Genomic DNA, 18,671 nt, shown 5'->3' with positions numbered 1-18,671 from the left:
GTTAAGCGCATCAGAAATCTTATACTACCCGTATACTAAACCAAGACCTGATCCTTCACTCCAGTATCGCTCCACTAGAGCTCACTGTCTGATAGTCTGAATTGGTTTGGGGGGAGGTTGGGTGAATTTCATTACCTACATCCTTTCTGAAGGGCAATTAATTTTTCGACATTCTGAACTCTTTTGCATTCATAGAGCACAGGGCCACTTTACAAATCTATGCTGATAAAGGGGTATAAAACTTTGTGTGTCAATCTCCAGCTATTGGAGGCTAGAAAGGAACTGTCTCTTTGAGCAGGTTACTTCCTCGCTACCTACTGCAGAGTTTCTTGCACACTCCTCTGAAGCAGGTGGCACTGGCTGTTGTCAGTGGCAGGACACTGGGCTAGACGGATCACACACTGATCCAGTCTGGCAATTCCTGTGTTCCTCCATTGCTAACAGGGTGACCCCTTGGCACGTTCAGCATGTTCACAGGTGTACTTGGAAATGCTGACAGGTAGCAGCACATTTTTAAAGGGGTCTCCATCGAGCCTCTAACTTTGCAGGGAGAGTCAGATGCCTCCAGAACTGACAGCACTTGGATGTCTAATGACTTGATCTGAGGGTACAATCAAGGAGACATCTAAGTGCTTTCATTTGCACCCACACTTTAAGTGCAGGTGCAAAGCAGGAGGCTGGTTAACAACGTGGCCTGTAGGCTCTGCCGACTGACTCCCCAGGCGGGTGGCCTTAGCAGCGTGGGAGGGTTTCATTACCAGCCTGTACAGCACCTTGCTGTTCTGTATGCACCGCACCGCATAGGTCAGCTCCCTGAAGACGCTCCCTTCCAGCTTGGCTCGCCCTTGCGAGCAGACAAAGACCCCACCTTTCCCGTCCCTGAACAGGCACTTCCGAATGAGGCATCCTTGCAGAGAGCTGGCGAGAGACTGGGCCTCCTTGTCCCTCTGCAGCTCCTGCTGCAGAGTTTTAAGCTCTAGGTCCCTCTGCAGGGCGGTGAGCCCATTGGTTTGTGGCCTGCTGTGGATCACGTGGGCCAGCAGGTGGCTCAGACCGTGGGCCCGATAGGACAGTTTGTACATCGACCGGTCATCTTCCTCATTCTCGCTGCTTGTGCTCAGCTCGCTGTCACTAGAGTCTGTCTCCAGGGCCATGGCTTCCCCCTCCTTTGCTGTATAAAGTCTGCCATTGACTTCAGCCTCTTTCTCACCTGCTTTTTCAAGCACCAGCTGAGTCTTGGAAGCAGGAAGTAAATTACTTTGGTCCCCACCCACCACGATCTTGCAGGTCCTTACGTTCCTCGCTGGGGGGCCACCCCAGCCGCCCCACTTCGAGACGTTGCAAAGCGTGGGGTCTGACGCCTGTAACACGCAGTGGGACTTGGCCAGCGTGGTTAGGTGTTTGCAGGCCCAGTTCCTCTCAGAGGATGGGATACCCTCTATGGTGACAGAGGCGTTTTCGCTGCCAGTGAACTCACAGTTTTCCAGGACCCCGAGGGCCACGCTGTGGAAATGGATGCTGGACTGATTGAAGGTGCAGAACTTCACCTGGCATGTCCCCGGGGCGTGAATCTGCAGCTGCCCGTTCTCAAAGTTGCAGTTGTCGAACTGGACATGGCCAGAGGTCGTCTGGAGAAGAACGATCATGAGACAAAATAAATACAAAAATAACTCACAGTCCTGGCAATACCATTATGTCCCATTCCACTTCTCAAAGCAACCCCCTCACCTCCCTCCCCCACACACACATCTAGTGGCACATGGAATTGGCTTCTGCACCAAGAGTCCATGCATTTAACTGCCCCAACCTCAAACCTTTATGATGCTTTATGGGGCCACTGAACTGAGCAACATCCATCTACTATGAGTTGGACCCTACCCTTGGCAGCTTTGGTTGTTGTCAGCCTGTATATGCAAGTTGTTGGCCTCCATACAGGCGTAAGCGGGTGAAATGTAATAGCCAGTGATACACAGGAGGTCGGACTAGACGTCCTAATGGCCTCTTCTTGCCTTAATATTTATGAATGTACCAGGAGTATATACAGCATCTGCTCTACATACTATCACGCATCTGTTGTATGCCAGGTCCCGAGCATTCTGCAAGAAAGTTAATTGTTTCTCTCACACATCTATGGGTCAGCGTTAGGCAGGGGGATTTGCCTTAGCACTGGAAACGTCATTCACTCTTCACTGTTGTCCACGTGAACGTGGCCCTGGATGGCTGATGCCTCAGCTGTCCCTTCCATGCCTTGGGAGGCTTTGTGACACAAACCAGCATAGCCTGTGTGCAGAGAGCCTTGGAGAGACGCCTCAGTGATCTTTATACACCTTGTGGTGAGAAAAGACAGGGCTCTCCTACACGAGGTGCTACAAAGCTCTCTGCTTCTCCCCACAAGTATGACACAGGCAGCGACAGCGTCCCCACCTTGCCCTGACAACATATCTGAGCCATGACCCAGAGGGGTCCGGTACAGTGGTCCCCAAACTGTGGGGGAGATTTCGATAAGAAGATACAATCAGGGACTGGGGACAGGAGCTCCCAGGCCACAGGAATCATTTTGCACAACTCTCCAATTTTTACTCCTGACCTTTTCTTCGTCGGCCACACGGGGTAAAGGAGCAGACTTTCAAATCAAAGCGCTAAGATAAACAAATGGAGAACACGGCAGTATTTTAGTGAGGGATCAGCTAGGTCACACATCTAACACCTACATCTTTCCCCCTCCCCTTTTTTTAAAAGGGACACTGTCAAGCCTAAACAAATCATTTTGTAAAAGCTTTTGCAAAATCTAAGCTCAATTTCATGGCTCCATCTTCTTTTTAAAATAAAAACACCAATGGGAAATGGGCTTGTTTGGAAGGAAACATTCTCCATTCACTGTCTGCAACCCAAATGCTGAAGCGTTGAGCTGATTATGACCCAGAAAGCAAAACTGACGATCAATGAAAGGGAAAGGTTTCTACTTTCATTGTGGAGGCTGAAGGAAATTTGTACAAAGTCACTAAACAGCACGCAACAGTGAAGAGTAAATTAATCCGTGTTTCAATAATCTACACAAACACACAGCAGGAAATCTATTGTTTTTTAAATACAATTTTTTTTTACCCTGACAGTTTTTCCTTTTAACACTTGTATAGCACTTTTCCTCTGAGCATTATAAAAGCAATTAGGTTCAATGAGGTAGATAATTAAATTACTTTAAAAAGCAGAGTTCCACAACTCCTGTAAGGTAGGTTTCCATTTTACGGACAGGTAAACTGAGGCAAAGAGAGACAAGAGGTCAGATTTTCAAACCTTTACTCCCATGGCTGCGCCTCAAGTAGCCTGACTGGCTTCATGGAGTACAAATGTCTGGACCAGGCCCAAGGTAACGTGGGCAAGGTCAAACAGTGAGTCAGCTACCGTGCCAAAAACAGAACCGAGGATTCCTGACTTCTCTAAGCCCTAGATAACACTACTAAAAAAGAGCATGAACGATATCATGTGTGTGCATCCTCCAGGAAGGCATGTCATAGGGACCTGTCTGACCTGCAACTCACAGGCCACAAATACCACCAAGCACCCGCACACTAAACCCAACAACTAGAATTAGACCGAAGTATTACAGCCCTCAGGAGACTAAACTACTGTGAGCCACAGGCAGAGAAGAGGGGGGACCAAGGTGCACCGGTGCTCAAAGCCCTGCAATGGCAGGGAACTGATTTAGTGAGATACACCCAGATGCCCCACACTCCATGCTGCAGAGGAAGGCAAACACCCTTCCAGGTCCCTGCCAACCTGACCCGGGGGGAAATTCCTTCCCCACCCCACATACGGCGACCAGTTAGACCCTGAGCACGTGAGCAAGAACCAGCCAGCCAAAGAAGAGAATGCTCAGTGCAGCCTCAGAGCATCGCCCGCCCATGTCCCATCTCCAGCCAGGGCCATCTCGAAGGCCCTAATGAGGATACCGTGAGAGTTTCAGACCCACCTTGTACACAACGGGGGTGAACCAGGCTGGCATAAAGACCACATTGCACAGGCGAGTGGTTGGGCAGTGCTGATCAATGCTGACCAGCAAGGCTACGTCTCCTAGCTTCCCCTGCCCCACGATCTCCACCGGCACCTTGAGGATGATCTCGCTCTGCTCTTCGTACACCCCCGGCAGCAGCACGATCCGGTCGTAGACGCCGGCCGAGGCCAAGGCGGCCCGGAGGGTATCGAACTCACAGCCCTGCCCAACGCGGAGGACGTGGCGGTCCTTCTTCCTTCGGAACAAGTAGAAGCAGTTGGAGGACTCGAAGTCCTGGGTGTTTTTGGTCCAGGTTTTTGAGGCGACGTAGTGCTGTTTGAAGGCTTCCCGCCAGGACTGGGGCTCCACATCAGGCTGGTTGGGCCAGTTCGGGTGTCTGCATTCGATGCACCCTAGGCACAGCTGGCGCCAGCGGGTGTTATCCAGACTGAGGATCAGCTCGTACCAAGCTCTGCAAACCAGACTGCAGCGGCCAAGGTCGGGCAGACGCAGGTAGGATAAAATCAGGCGCCACAACTCCACCGGGAGACCGCTGATCTCCATAGTCACCTAGCAACGGTGGGACACAAAGACAGGCGTTAGACAATCAACTGCAGGCATTGATTAGATCGGTGACCGTTCCTTCCTGTGGCCTCAGTCTCACTCCATTCCCCGTAGATGGCCAATGGGTTTGTTCTGTACCAACTGGCTCCACCCCACCCCAGGGGCTGGCTGTGCTGCCTTTGCCCTTCTCCTGGCCCCTGCTGACCCAGGGAGAGAGGGGCCAGGACTGGAAAGTGAACCCAACCTGCCTGGATGGCTGTGCAGAGCACCAACAACTGGCTCCCTGCAGAATCTGAGTCAAGGCCTCAATGCACATCAGGGGCCTCCTTCCGCACTGCCCTGCGCCTCGTGTGGGCAACTACATCAGTGCCAAGGTAGGGCCCGGTGCCACCCGCCCAGAACAATGGCCTTTCACAGCCACTGTGCGCCGATGTAAAGAACAATACCTAGCAGCCGATGGGCTCCTGGAGCGTGTGACCTGGAGACCAAGGAGCCAATCAGATACGCCTGTTCTCTGGACCAGATTCCGTGTTGCCCTATGGCCATCTACACCAGTACACAGGGACAGGCCTAACAACCCAAACAGCACTGGCGCAGGGTGTCTCCAGCAGATGGGTGTTTTGGGAGACAGATCGGGGGCTGCTGCGAATCCCCTACAGGCTGTGAGCAGGAGGAGGCACAAATTAGGACAGGTTGTACCAGAGGCTGAACCTGACCCTGTGATTAATTTGCCCTTATAGGTCTAAAGGAGGATCAGGGCAGCCACAGGTTGCATCCTCCTCATCCCCATGTGCTACCCATGCCGCCGGCTGTTCAGCTAGCCAAAGGATGAGGTTGAATTTTTTAAGTTGACTGGGTGTTTACGACTGTGGGGCTTTGAAGACTGCTGCTCTGGGGCAGGGGCGGGCAAACTTTTTGGCCCGAGGGCCACATCGGGGTTTCAAAACTGTATGGAGGACCAGGTAGGAAAGGCTGTGCCTCCCCAAACAGCCTGGCCCCCTCCCACTTCCCACCCCCAACTGTCCCCCTCAGAACCTCCGACCCACCCAACCCCCCCCCGCTCCTTGTCCCCTGACCACCCCCTCCCAGCACCACCCGCCCCCCCAGATCCCACCTCCATCCAACACCCCCTGCTCCCTGACTGCCCCGACCCCTATCCACACCCCCGCCCCCTGACAGGCCCCCCGGGACCCCACCCCCTGACCACCACCCCCAGAACCTCCACCCTATGCAACCGCCCCCTGCTCCCTGTCCCCTGACTATCCCCCGGGACTCCCCACCCCCTTACCATGCTGGAGCCAGCCATGCCGCCAAGCTGCCCAACAGGAATGGCAGGCAGCGCGGTGAGGCTGCGGGGGAGGGGTGGCCGGGAGCTCAGGGGCCGGGCAAGATGTAGTTTGCCCACCTCTGGTCTGGGCCCTCAGCTGTCAGGCTTGGGAAGACAGTAGAACTTCCCCTACAGAATATAGCTGCCTCTTTGTGAGCAGCAAGATCCTTACAGAGCTGGACATTTAACCCTCCCAAGATTTAAAAAATAAATCTCTGCTTCTCCGAGACCTATAGGGGTTCTGGAAGCATGGAACACGCTTCCGTTATCCCTCTTGAGCAAGCAGACAGTAATTACTGGCTGGTTAAAGGCTCTGCTAGGCAGCCCTGGGGCTTTACGGCTCTTGAGATGTTGTGTAAGATGCGTGACTCTGTCCTGTTACATCCAGGCTGCTTTTAGAATCTCAGCACAAACAGGACTGAATTTTAGCTTTGTAGCCTGTAACACTCATTAAATTCTTCAGATGCACCTCGGTCACTCTAGGATGCCCAGGGTGGTAAGCATTGCTTTTCATTTCTATCCTGCAGCTTCAGGACTCCCAGGAAAAGGGGGTGGGGGATAAAAAGGGCTATCTGGCTCTATCGATCCTGCCAGCACAATAATCCCCTGTGCCGTAAAATAAATCAAACCGAGGAAGAGGTAGCACTGCATATCAGACTCAGAAATGAAAGGCGTTTGGGTTTGGGGAAGCAGGAAAATCTCTGTCTGGAAGGCGCTGTCCGCAGAAGGTCACAGCTGACAACTGAAGGAAGGAGTGAAATCCAGGGCTTGTCGAGAGTGTATTTTATCAGGACTCTGAATCGTTGGCGTGAAGTGCAGCTGCACTTTGCAAAGTGACGACGTAAAATGACACCGTCTGACTGAACGGATCTTCTGTTGTGCACCGAGAGTCAGACGTGCTGGCTCCTGTGACAAAAATAAGCTTTTGCTGCTTTTCAAGGCCTGAAGGTCCTAACGCAGCTATGGGTCTGTGAGCCGGATTCTAGTCCAGCTTGTGCATCATCCACAAAACGGGTCACTCGGTTCTAATCAGGTGCAGACGCAGTGGGGCTGCGCTGGTACCAGTAAGGAAGTGGTTCTCAACCTGTTTACCACTGTGGGCCGCATTTGCAGCTCTCTACGTGTTATGTGGGCCACATCCAAACAATATATATACTACCTGTATGGCCCTGAGGAGTCACGTGGGCCACAGCTGTGTGCTGATTGGGCTGCAAGTGGCCCACAGTTGAGAACCACTGCAGTAAGGGTTCACTTTCAAGACAAGAGTAGGTACAGGCCTGACCAAGGGTAGCATCTGGCCTTTCTCACTAGAGATGAAGTGCAAAGAGAAAAGGACCCAGTCAGACCTTAGAATATAAGATGTTTGCAAGGCTAGCATCACGGACACAAAATAAACAGGGACCCTCACAAACCACAATCACGTGGCACAGCAGAACTGTGCACTAAGGTGAACTTGCCAAGGCGTATGCCAAAGGTAGGCTTCCCAACAGGCAACTGTATTAAATGAGGAACTATGGTTTATGAGACTGATGTTCCCTTTTTGGGGCCTGATCCCCTAGCCGCTCAAACGACAGCTTCAGGCCTGGCCTTTGGGGAACCCATCATGACCTTTTGGATTTACTTGGAATCTACCCAAGCCATGACAGTCATAGCCAGTTTCCTGATTCTGTACAGCGGATACCCCTATGCCAAGCCCAGGAGAAGTGGGGCCAGCGATGGCTGATGAAGTTCTGGAGCTTTCGTGTCTGCTTCTCATTCTTCAATTGGGACACAGGGCTAACGAGGGGGGCTTGGAGAGTCTCCACAGGCTGATTTCATCAGCTCAGTATTTTTTTCGGGGGAGGGGCGGGGGGGGAGTTAGTCCTTCAAACAATTTAAAACTGTGCTTCTTCATATTTCACAAAATGAGTCATTCTTTCATTGGTTTGGAGTCCATGATCTGAGACAGGGAAATCCAGCTTCTGAACTGAAACAGACTTTAATTAACATAACAAGCCTGTAAAAGAGGCACTTCTAAATGTGATGGAACATTTGTAGCCAGATCAAAAGATGAGAGATTAGCCATGAAGAACCCTGGGGAACGTGATTTAGGATGCATTCTCCGCTGAGCTATATTATAACAGAGAACCTATGCGCAAAGAGGCAGCTGTGTGAAGCTAACCCAGAGGATTACATTTCTTCCATAATGATGTGCCCAGGACATCTTGCACCATCCCATATTCACCTTTCCAGTGATTTCACTGGGGTTTGGATCATGCCCAGAACACATACAGAAGTTTCTCTTTATGGCCCACAAATGTCACAAAGAAACAGGGACAGTAGTTAACTGTTGCAAACTTAGATCAGCATTCAAGGTTAGTGGGGCCAGACATTATGTCAAATCTGTCTCCACAAGAGATTTAAGATAATTTCTCTCCATTTTAGCTCATTGTTATATTTGTTAAATATTGTTCTCCTTCTCCCCTGCATTCCTCCAATGGGAGGGCTGGGTGCAAAAGAAACATAAGACCTAGCTGACTGGCTCAAATCTTAATTCCACTCAAATCAGTGGCAAAACTCCCATTGATTTCAACAGGGCCAGGATTTCACCCTGAATTCCTACCACAAATTGCAAGCTACAATACATCTCTCTCCTACTGGAGTTGAATTAATGATGTATAATACAGAAATATCTAGAAACCCCAGCTGAGATCAAGCCCCCAATGTACTAGCAGCTGCACAAACACAGTAAAAGACAGCACCTGCGCCCAGAGAACTTATAATGTAAGTAGACAAGACAAGCAAAGGGTAGGCAAGGGGAGAGAGCAGAAGTGGTTTGCCCAACGTCCAGGAGAAGGCCATTGACAGAGCGGGCACAGAACCCAGATGTCCTGAGGCCCAGTCCAGTGCTCAATCTACCAGACCACACAGCCTTAAACACAGCGTGGTGGTTCTGGGCAGTGGCTCTAAACACATCATCATATGGTTTGGTATTTACTCTTTCCCAATGACCTACTCATTTGAACTTAATCACCCCTTTACCAGCTGAGTCATGAGCTCAACATGCTATTTGAAAAAATCAAGCTATGTTTCATAAAGTTTGAAGTCAGAAAGAACCACTAGCTCATCTTTCTGTGGATCACAAGATATCAGATTGCACACAGGTACCCCTATGTTGAGCCCAGTGACTTTAGTTAGACTAAAGTCATTGGCTGCAGAATTTTTATGACTTGTGATCATGTATGAATCAGAAAAAAAAATAAACTCAAATTACTTCCCTATTACTAGGAATCTAGATTATTCAAAATAATACTTGGGAAATCGAATTTACTTTTCATCATTTACACTGGTTATTTATAGGGCTATCAAGAGATTAAAAAAATTAATCGCGATTAAATGCACTGTTAAACAATAATAGAATACTGTTTATTTAAAGATTTTTTGATGTTTTCTACATTTTCAAATATATTGATTTCAGTTACAACACAGAATACAAAGTGTGCAGTGCTCAGTTTATATTTATTTTTATTACAAATATTTACACCATAAAAAACAAAAGAAATAATATTTTTCAATTCCCCCATTACTAGCACTGTAGTGTAATCTCTTTATCATGAAAGTTGAACTTACAAACATAGAATTCTGTAAAAAAAAACCCTGCACTTAAAAATAAAACAATGTAAAACTTTAGAGCCTACAAGTCCACTCAGTCTTACTTCTTCTTGTTCAGCCAGTCGCTCAGACAAACAAGTTTGTTTACATTTGCAGGTGATAATGCTGCCCACTTCTTGTTTACAATGTCACCTGAAAGTGAGAACAGGTGTTCACATGGCACTGTTGTAGCCAGCACCATAAGATATTTACATGCCAAATGCCCTAAAGATTCATATGTCCCTTTATGCTTCAACAAATATTCCAGAGGACATGCGTCCATGCTGATGATGGGTTCTGCTCGATAACGATCCAAAGCAGTGCAGACTAACGCATGTTCATTTTCATCATCTGAGTCAGATGCCACCAGCAGAAGGTTGATTTTCTTTTTTGGTGGTTCGGGTTCTATAGTTTCCACATCGGAGTGTTGCTCTTTTAAGACTTCTGAAAGCATGCTCCACACCTCATCCCTCTCAGACTTTGGAAGTCACCTCAGATTCTTACACCTTGGGTCAAGTGTCATAGCTATCTTTATAAATCTCACATTGGTACCTTCTTTGCGTTTAGTCAAATCTGCAGTGAAAGTGTTCTTAAAACAAACAACACTTGCTGGGTCATCATCCGAGACTGCTATAACATGAAATATATGGCAGAATGTGGGTAAAACGGAGCAGAAAACATAATTCTCCCCCAAAGAGTTCAGTCACAAATTTAATGAACACATTATTTTTTAATGAGCGTGATCAGTATGGAAGCATGTCCTCTGGAATGGTGGCCGAAGCATGAAGGGGCATATGTATGTTTAGCATATCTGGCATGTAAATACTTTGCAATGCCAGCTACAAAAGTCCCATGCGAATGCTTGTTCTCACTTTCAGATGACATTGTAAATAATAAGCAGGCAGCATTAGGTCCTGTAAATGTAAACAAATTTGTTTGTCTTCGCAATTGGCTGAACAAGAAGTAGGACTGAGTGGACTTGTAGGCTCTAAAGTTTTACATTGTTTTGGTTTTGAGTGCAGTTATGTAACAACAACAAAAATCTACATTTGTAATTTGCACTTTCACAATATAGAGATTGCACTACAGTACTTGTATGGGGTGAATTGAAAAATACTATTTCTTTTGTTTATCTTTTTACAGTGCAAATATTTGTAATAAAAATAATAATATAAAGTGAGCACTGTACACTTTCTATTCTGTGTTGTAACTGAAATCAATATATTTGAAAATGTAGAAAAACATCCAAAAATATTAATAAATTTCACTTGGTATTCTATTGCTTAACAGTGCAATTAAAACTGTGATTAATCATGATTAATTTTTTTTAGTTAATCATGAGTTAACTGTGATTAATCAACAGCCCTAGTTATTTACTATCTTGAATTTGATTATTGTCTTTGTCCAAAATGAATAAATTTCACTTTTCTTTCTAGTCAGTTTCATTTCCTCGTTCTTGTGTTAGGACAAGGTCGCAAGTCCTACTAGGGCATGTTGCAAAACAAACACAAATTTTCATTGAAACTGCTTTAAATTTTTATTAAAAAAATACTTAAATCATGTTTTATTTTCTATTTCTTACACAAAATTGAAATTCTGGGTCTAAGTCACCTAATAAGCTTTAACATTAACAAAACTAATGATTACTTCTTTATATGCAGCAGGAGGTTCTGAAATCTATTCCCCAGGTCATTCAGGAAGAAGTCTTTGGGGCCCTCACTTATGACTGAAGGCTATGTGGCCCTGGAATTCTTACAGTCTTTTGTTTCTGATAGTCTTAATCATGGCCGTCATAATAAAATAGCTATCAAAGTACAATAGTTAAGGGAGGAGAGTTCTACCCAGAGCTTTATATGGGAAATGTATTAGTCCTGAGCTCCCTGTTATTCAGCTACTATCCATTATAGTTACAGAGTAGTTTCCCCACATTTCAGAGAACAAAGTAATAATGGCAAAATCAGATGCCCTACTTCTTTGTATTGTCCACCTTGTCTGCTTAGACTGAGGATTATGGATGGAGCCCGGTAAGGATCAATTAATAATAATAATTATTATTTTCATAACAATAACAACAAAGATCACCTATAAGTTCTTGTATAGCACTTTATATGTCCTAGTTCAGGGGTGGGCAAACTACGGCCGGGGGGGCCGCATCCAGCCCTTCAGACTTTTTAATCCAGCCTCGAGCTCCTGCCAGGGGCTTGCTGTCCACGGCTCCTGGAAGCAGAGGCACGTCCCCCCCTCCAGTTCCTATGCGTAGGGACAGCCAGGGGCTCCACACGCTGCCCCTGCTCCAAGCGCTGCCCCCGCAGCTCCCATTGGCCAGCAAATAGGGCCAATGGGAACTGCAGGGGCAGCACCTGCAGATGGGGCAGCGTGCAGAGCTGCTGGCCACACCTGCGCGTAGGAGCCAGAGCGGGGACATGCCGCTGCTTGAGGTAAGTGCCGCCCGGAGCCTTCACCCCTGACCCCTCCTGTGCCCCAACCCCTTGTCTCAGCCCTAATCCTCCTCCTGCTATTCGAACCCTTCGGTCCTACCCTCCAGCACCCGAGCCCGGACCCCTGCCAGAGCCCTCACCCCCCACACACACCTCTGCCCCAGCCTGGAGCCCCCTCCTGCACCCTGAACTCCTCATTTCTGACTTCACCCCAGAGCCCGCACCCCCAGCCTGAGTCCTCACCCCCACCCCCAGTTTCATGATCATTCATGGCCCACCATACAATTTCCATACCCAGATGTGGCCTTTGGGCCAAAAAGTTTGCCCACCCCGTCCTAGTTACTGTACAAACATGAGTTGATCCTCACACCCAGACCTGTGAAGTGTGCTAACAATTATCTTCCACCTCCAACAGATTGGGGAAGTAAGGCACGGAGCCCAGGTCAGTATTTGAACCCAGAATTTCCTCACCAGCCCTCGCAGTCCCCAAAATGGTTTGGAGTGATCAAAGAGTGCATGGAGATCACTGCAGATGCCGATCTGAAGCCCTTAATATGCAGCTACTGCTGATTCAGGAAAGCACGTATACCTGGGCTTAAGTCCATTTCCATTTAAGTGCGTAGTGTTAAAACAGGTACTTACACACTTTCCTGAATAGAGATGCTTTCCTGAATCAGGGCCATGCTTTTTGAACTATAAAAGGGGGCAGCACCAATTTTAATCAACTCAGTTTCAAAAATAAAATTAAAAGTCAGATTCACCCTGCCCTGAGTCCCTGGCCCATTTATGGGGTTTACAGTAATTGGTCAAGGTTTTCTATTTCCCCGATTGCTTTTGTGAAAGACCCACATCAACAGGGGACGCTTACTACAGAGGGGAAAACAATGATGCTGATTTTACACAAGGCACTGTGGAAGCCACAGGGTAAACAAATTAAAAAACAAACCAACACCAGACTTTTCCGCCCCCTTTGCTCTCTTTAAGCTACAGTCAGCTGAGCTGCCGCTTGTAGGCAAATAAATAAATAAAAATAACAGTCAGACAGAAATGCGATTTTTAAATGGATGGTGTCCTTGTAGCTAAATTTAATCAAGTCACCACAGATACCCTGCAGTGCTAATGCAGTAAAAAAGGACCACCTTGTGCATCTCACTGCTGCTGGATGGTCCTTTCTGGCCTTAAGGTCTAGGAGATGAATCATACCAGGGGGAGGGGTCTGTGTGGCAGCTTTATAGCTCTCTTTCATTATAACAAATTTTCTTTTGCCTGTGAAATCTTCAATTAAAAATCTCATTTCTTCAGAGGATGCAGGTGTAGCGGGTTTGTAAAGGTCAACTTACTTTTCACAGCTCTGATGATTAGATGTATTCATGGGATGAATCCACCCAAATGAGGGGGAAGATAATACCAGCCCAGGTTTCTAAAAGATTTCACAGACATCGGTCATAGACATCCATCAGCAGCAGCAAAATGCGGCTTGACTAAACAGGAGGAGCACTGGGCAGCATACACCATCATCAGGGGACGTGAGAGACTTTTAGAAGTGCTGGACTTTTGGGTAAAAGGCATTAGACACCGCACATGCGTTCAGTCTCTTCCCACTGCGCAATGGGAGCCTCCCAGCTCTCACCAGAGAAATGCTTTTGACAACAGCACTAGCCTGATCAGACACAGTCCCAAGCTTCTGGGGTCACAATATGCCCCCACATGCACAAGAGCAATTCTCCCAGAGGGCAGTGGGACTGTACACACCTCCCTTTAGTGCTAGCCAAAAAGCCACCCAACTCCTTCACCCTGTACCCACCCTTCCTATCTGCTGACTGGCGGGGACATCCGGAACCAGGGCGGAGTCCCAGAGATCTTCATTGTCCTCGGCTTCTCCCGCAGACTCCACCAGCCCAGGAGAACATCGAGCCGCCACTAGACTAGTCTTCTCATTCCCGAAGGAGGGAGATTCAGTGGGAGCAGCTCGCATACCGATTGTCACAAGGGGGCAGGCAGTGCAGCCCTAGGCCAGGACCCAGCATCATCACCACAGCGTGCAAGATCGGGGGCTCGAGGACTCTCCATGACAGGGGAAGACAGGCCATTGGGAGCTCCAGGCAACGGAGCTACCACCCACCACAATGCTATCCTCCTCCTCAGGGCGCACAGCTCCATCCTCAACCATTGCCGGCAGCTCAGGGGCCTCCAGAGTCTTCGCCCTGTCAGAAAGAGTCCCACGGAAACCTGTCCCATCAATCTGTTCTTCACCCCCATCTCTAGAACCTGTCTCTGCCGCCGCTGCAGGGAGGTGCCCCTCAGCCTGCAGGACTCTCCTCTGTCCAGGCACAGTGATGGGGTCACAGCAGAGGGTTCCTGGGGGGGAGGAGGGGAGAGGGCTGCTCCCTGGACAGCAGCAGGCCACATATGGTGACAGGGGATAGACTCTGGCAGTGCAGATGCAGGCTCTGTCTCCTGCTGGTCCCTTGCTGTCCCGTTCCTCACCCCACTATCCTGGGGTCCCCACATTCATACCAGGGACCCCTGAGCCAGCAGCGAGTAGGCAGGAACCCCTCAAATTAGTAGGGTCACCACCCCCCCCCCAGGAAACATTTCATGTTTTCCGAGGTAGCAAACACTAAATAACCGGCCCCATCTATGGCACCAGGCGCAGGGGTTACATAGAACCACATACATCTGGGGTTGGAACGACAACATGCCTCCCCCTGACAGCAAGAATTGCCTTCCCCCTAACAGGAGAGATCAGACACTGAGTGTGGAGGAAGGGGGAGAGGGGCACTGGAAAAAAACGGCTCGAATGAGGAGTGCAGAGACAGGAGAAGGGCAAAAACAATAGGTACAACCGGACACTCTTTCAGGAGTCTGCCAACTAGGGTGACCAGAATTCCTGATTTTATAGGAACGGTCCCAATTTTGGGGGCTTTTTCTTATACAGGCACCTATTACCCCCCATCCCCATCCCGATTTTTTACACTTGCTGTCTGGTCACCCTACTGCCAACCCACCCGTTTACAAATGTACGTCTCCAGGGGGAGCTGAGACAGATGAGGGCAGAGGAAGAATGGCACATTGATGAGGGTGCTGGCTGAGAGAGCTGGGTTGAATTCCTGATCCACCATGGGCTTCCTTCTGCCGCAGTTCCCTATCCACACAAGGGAAGGAATGACACTGCCCGACCTCACAAGGGTTATCGCGAGGCTAAATGCATTAAAGTCTGTGAGCTGCTCAGATACCAGGGAGATGGGCTCAGATAAGTACCGGAGATCAGACATGCTTTAGTAACCAGTCTGGGGAAGAAGACAGCTCCCTAGACCCCACCCCTGGTGCACTGTACGGGTGGCTTTGCAGAGGAGGACAAAGCAGCCAGATGGTGTCTGGAGTTTCACTGGTGGGGTGATTATATACAGGCTGCAGCACTGAGGGCTTTTCAGTAGGGCAGCTGAATGGCAAGAAACCACTGAAAATGGTGTGAGCAGGAAGGGAGACCAACACAAATGCTCCCCATGGCAGCAGAGACACCTTTCCCAACAGCAGCATTCCCTCAAAGGCTCTGGAACAGCTCACAACACAACTAGATCCACAAAGCTGTCTGAAATCCCTAACCTCCCTGGGCCGCTTCTCCCCACAGATCCGCCTCCAATCTCCCTGGGCCGCTTCTCCCCACAGACCCACCCCCAACCTCCCTCGGCCGCTTCTCCCCACAGACCCGCCCCCAACCTCCCTCAGTGACTTTTCCCTATAGACCCGCCTCCAACCTCCCTGGGCCACTTCTCCCTATAGACCCGCCTCCAACCTCCCTCAGCCGCTTCTCCCCATAGACCCGCCTCCAACCTCCCTGGGCCACTTCTCCCCATAGACCCGCCTCCAACCTCCCTGGGCCCCTTCTCCCTATAGACCCGCCTCCAACCTCCCTCAGACGCTTCTCCCCATAGACCCGCCTCCAACCTCCCTGGGCCCCTTCTCCCCATAGACCCGCCTCCAACCTCCCTCAGCGACTTCTCCCCATAGACCCGCCTCCAACCTCCCTGGGCCTCTTCTCCCTATAGACCCGCCTTCATCCTCTCTCAGCGACTTCTCCCTATAGACCCGCCTTCAACCTCCCTGGGCCACTTCTCCCCACAGACCCGCCCCCAACCTTCCTGAGCCGCTTCTCCCCACCCACCCCCAACCTCCCTGGGCCGCTTCTCCCTACAGACCCGCCTTCAACCTCCCTCAGTGACTTCTCCCCACAGACCCACCTCCAACCTCCCTGGGCCACTTCTCCTCACAGACCCACTCCCAGCCTCCCTCAGACGTTTCTCCCTATAGACCCGCCCCCAACCTCCCTGCGCTGCTTCTCCCTATAGACCCACCCCCAACCTCCCTGGGCCGCTTCTCCCAACCTCCCTGGGCCGCTCCTCCCCACAGACCCGCCCCCAACCTCCCTGGGCCGCTCCTCCCCACAGACCTACCCCCAACCTCCCTGGGCACCTTCTCCCCACAGACCTGCATTAGGGACGGTGCCTCAAAATCCCACCATACCCATGACTAAATGTGCCATTAGTGCCCAGGGTGGGACCAGAGGAATCCGATTTCAGAAGCACAATGCCTTGGTGGGCAGGCAGCATACCCTCCCTCCTGCCCAACCTGAAATATATTCATGAAAATAGATCTTTGTATTCCCCCGTGGTAACATTCAAAAAAAGTATCTACTCCGAGTGGCAGTCCGATCCAATGGGTTTAGCGTAAGGAAATATATTAATCTGGTGTACATAATGCAGCAGATTACAACAGTAATCCACCAGTACAGAAAACCACCTTGCATGCCCATGTTAGAAAGATACCACCACCTTTCCCTTTTGCTTGTATTCTAATGGAGTTTCATGCAGTTTTGATCAAAAGACTGGCAGAGCTCCGAGATACTGCATTGTTCCAGGTTCTGACTATTGCATGATGCCCTCTCCTCTCCTTATTTCTGCCATGGATCACTCTGTTTTGAAACAACACCCTACTCCAAGGTCACCTCATGTCAAAATCCTACTGCAAGCGAAGAAAGCAAACCAAAAGTCTCTAAGGTGCCACAAGTACTCCTGTTCTTCTTTTCACTCATTTTTAGCCACCCTTCCAATCACAAAATGGGTTAGAGGTGTAGCTCAGCATACTTGCAAGTAATTCTAGAGACTGATCCTATCTCCACTAACATTCAATTCCCTTATTAAAAAATATTGCGCTAGTAACTAAGGAAAGCACTGAAATAACTTTAAAACCACATGTTAGACAACTGAATTCCCCTATGGTAAGTAACTGACTTCAACAAACGTTCTATGTATTAAATCAAAACAATATTCAAAGAAACAGCAGAGCTCTGGTGGCCAAATATCTGAATGAACAGTAGAAAAACTGCAGAATGCAGCAAAGAGTAAAATGTGATAGACAATACACCTAACAAAAGAACAAAGTGGATACATTTACTATATCTACTATAAAACTATTTCAAAACACAACAGCCCTCTACTTGCAAGTGAGCATTAAAAGAAATTGGTTTTCTTTTCCGTGCCGTGCCTTAAAATGGTTGTGAACACACACACATTGATGGGTGCCTCAGGGTAGTAAAAGAGCACTTGCAGCATCACAAGCCACACAGCACTAAGATTACATAATTCCGAGCCTCTCACACGCGCGTGTAAATTCCCTGGTTTTCGGAATACAAGTTTCAACAGAAGTCGGTTTCCTCAAGGAAGGGGCCATTAGTGCAAGTTACAGATGGTTTCCCCCTCGAGGCTGGGTTCACACACGTTATTCCCCTTACTACACAGAAATGGCAAGTTTGTGCTCCCAGCTGCCTTCCCAGCCGAGGGCGATGGTTATTATGAAACTAGCCTCGCCGCAGCATTCCCCAGCCACCCCGCTGCACCCCACAAAACCGAGTGTGCAGAGGGTAACCCGTGCATGCACAACTCCGGGCAGCGGATCGCCTGCAGAGCACGGGGAGAAAAGCCAGGCTCCTAGCCAGGGCAGGGCTGCCGATCGCCCCCCCATCACTGAACCCAACCCCACTCCTGTTCCCGTCCGCCAGGGAAATGCAGCAGGCAAGTTTGCAGGGCAGCAGTCCTGCAGGGGGCAAGGGCAGAGTTCGCCCCCCACCCCCGTTACCTTAGATCCCGCCGCGGAGCCGCCGCATCCAGGCTGCTGCGGGCGCTGCTCGCCCAGCAGAGCCGCGAGGAACAAACGCCCCGGCCGGCCGGCAGCCCCTCCCCCCCCGCTCCAGCGCACAGACCATAGAGCGCCTGGAGGAGAGAGAGAGCCTTTCCCGGGGCTCGCGGCGCTGCAGCACTCGGCGCGTGGGCGGGGAACGCTGGGTGGGGGGGGGGGGGGTGGCGCGTGCCTTTCCCGGGCCCTGCTGCTGGGCGCTCAGCGCGCGCCGGGCCCCGCTGCAGACTCGCCGGCGCCCGTGCAGGGCGGTGCACCCTGAGAGCGGGGCGCTGGGGGAGCCACGGCCTCTCCTCCCCCCGTAAGCAGTGCAGGGGCTGCCAGAGCACTGAGGCGCCAGGACATGGGCCGGAGCCTCGGGCCCATTCATCCTCATAACGCCCAGCTCTGGTCTAGTGCTTTTCAGGGCGGGGGCCTGGCGGCGCTTTGCCCATAAGGCTGTTTGCGTGGCTGCCGGCGAAGGGGGGTGTCTAGCCAGCATCACGGACCCAACCTCCCAGCCTGGGCCCACAGCTGGGGCTTTCGAAAC

At 50.0% G+C, this 18,671-nt stretch overlaps 1 protein-coding gene across 3 annotated transcripts in view; it reads right to left on the bottom strand.

Annotated features, from left to right (window-relative positions):
• FBXO10 (F-box protein 10) overlaps nt 1-18,233 on the bottom strand; it is a 63,412-nt gene extending 45,179 nt beyond the window's left edge. Inside the window, exons 1-3 of one of the 3 annotated variants that reach the window (XM_034773944.1) lie at nt 18,086-18,233; nt 3,971-4,561; nt 759-1,628 (exon numbers count right to left, since the gene is read on the bottom strand). In XM_034773944.1, coding sequence (XP_034629835.1) covers nt 759-1,628; nt 3,971-4,555 — 1,455 coding nt within the window. In that variant the 5' untranslated portion in view covers nt 4,556-4,561; nt 18,086-18,233. The remainder of the gene's footprint in view (nt 1-758; nt 1,629-3,970; nt 4,562-18,085) is intronic. The other 2 variants (XM_034773942.1, XM_034773943.1) reach the window with 2 other exon arrangements.
• Between the last annotated feature and the right edge of the window lie 438 nt (nt 18,234-18,671).

The sequence above is a fragment of the Trachemys scripta genome, chromosome 6 (genome assembly GCF_013100865.1).
Source record: "Trachemys scripta elegans isolate TJP31775 chromosome 6, CAS_Tse_1.0, whole genome shotgun sequence".
Lineage (NCBI taxonomy): Eukaryota > Metazoa > Chordata > Testudines > Emydidae > Trachemys > Trachemys scripta.
The sequence above is the reverse complement of the archived record's forward strand: the minus strand, read 5'-3'. Positions and strand labels throughout refer to the sequence as shown.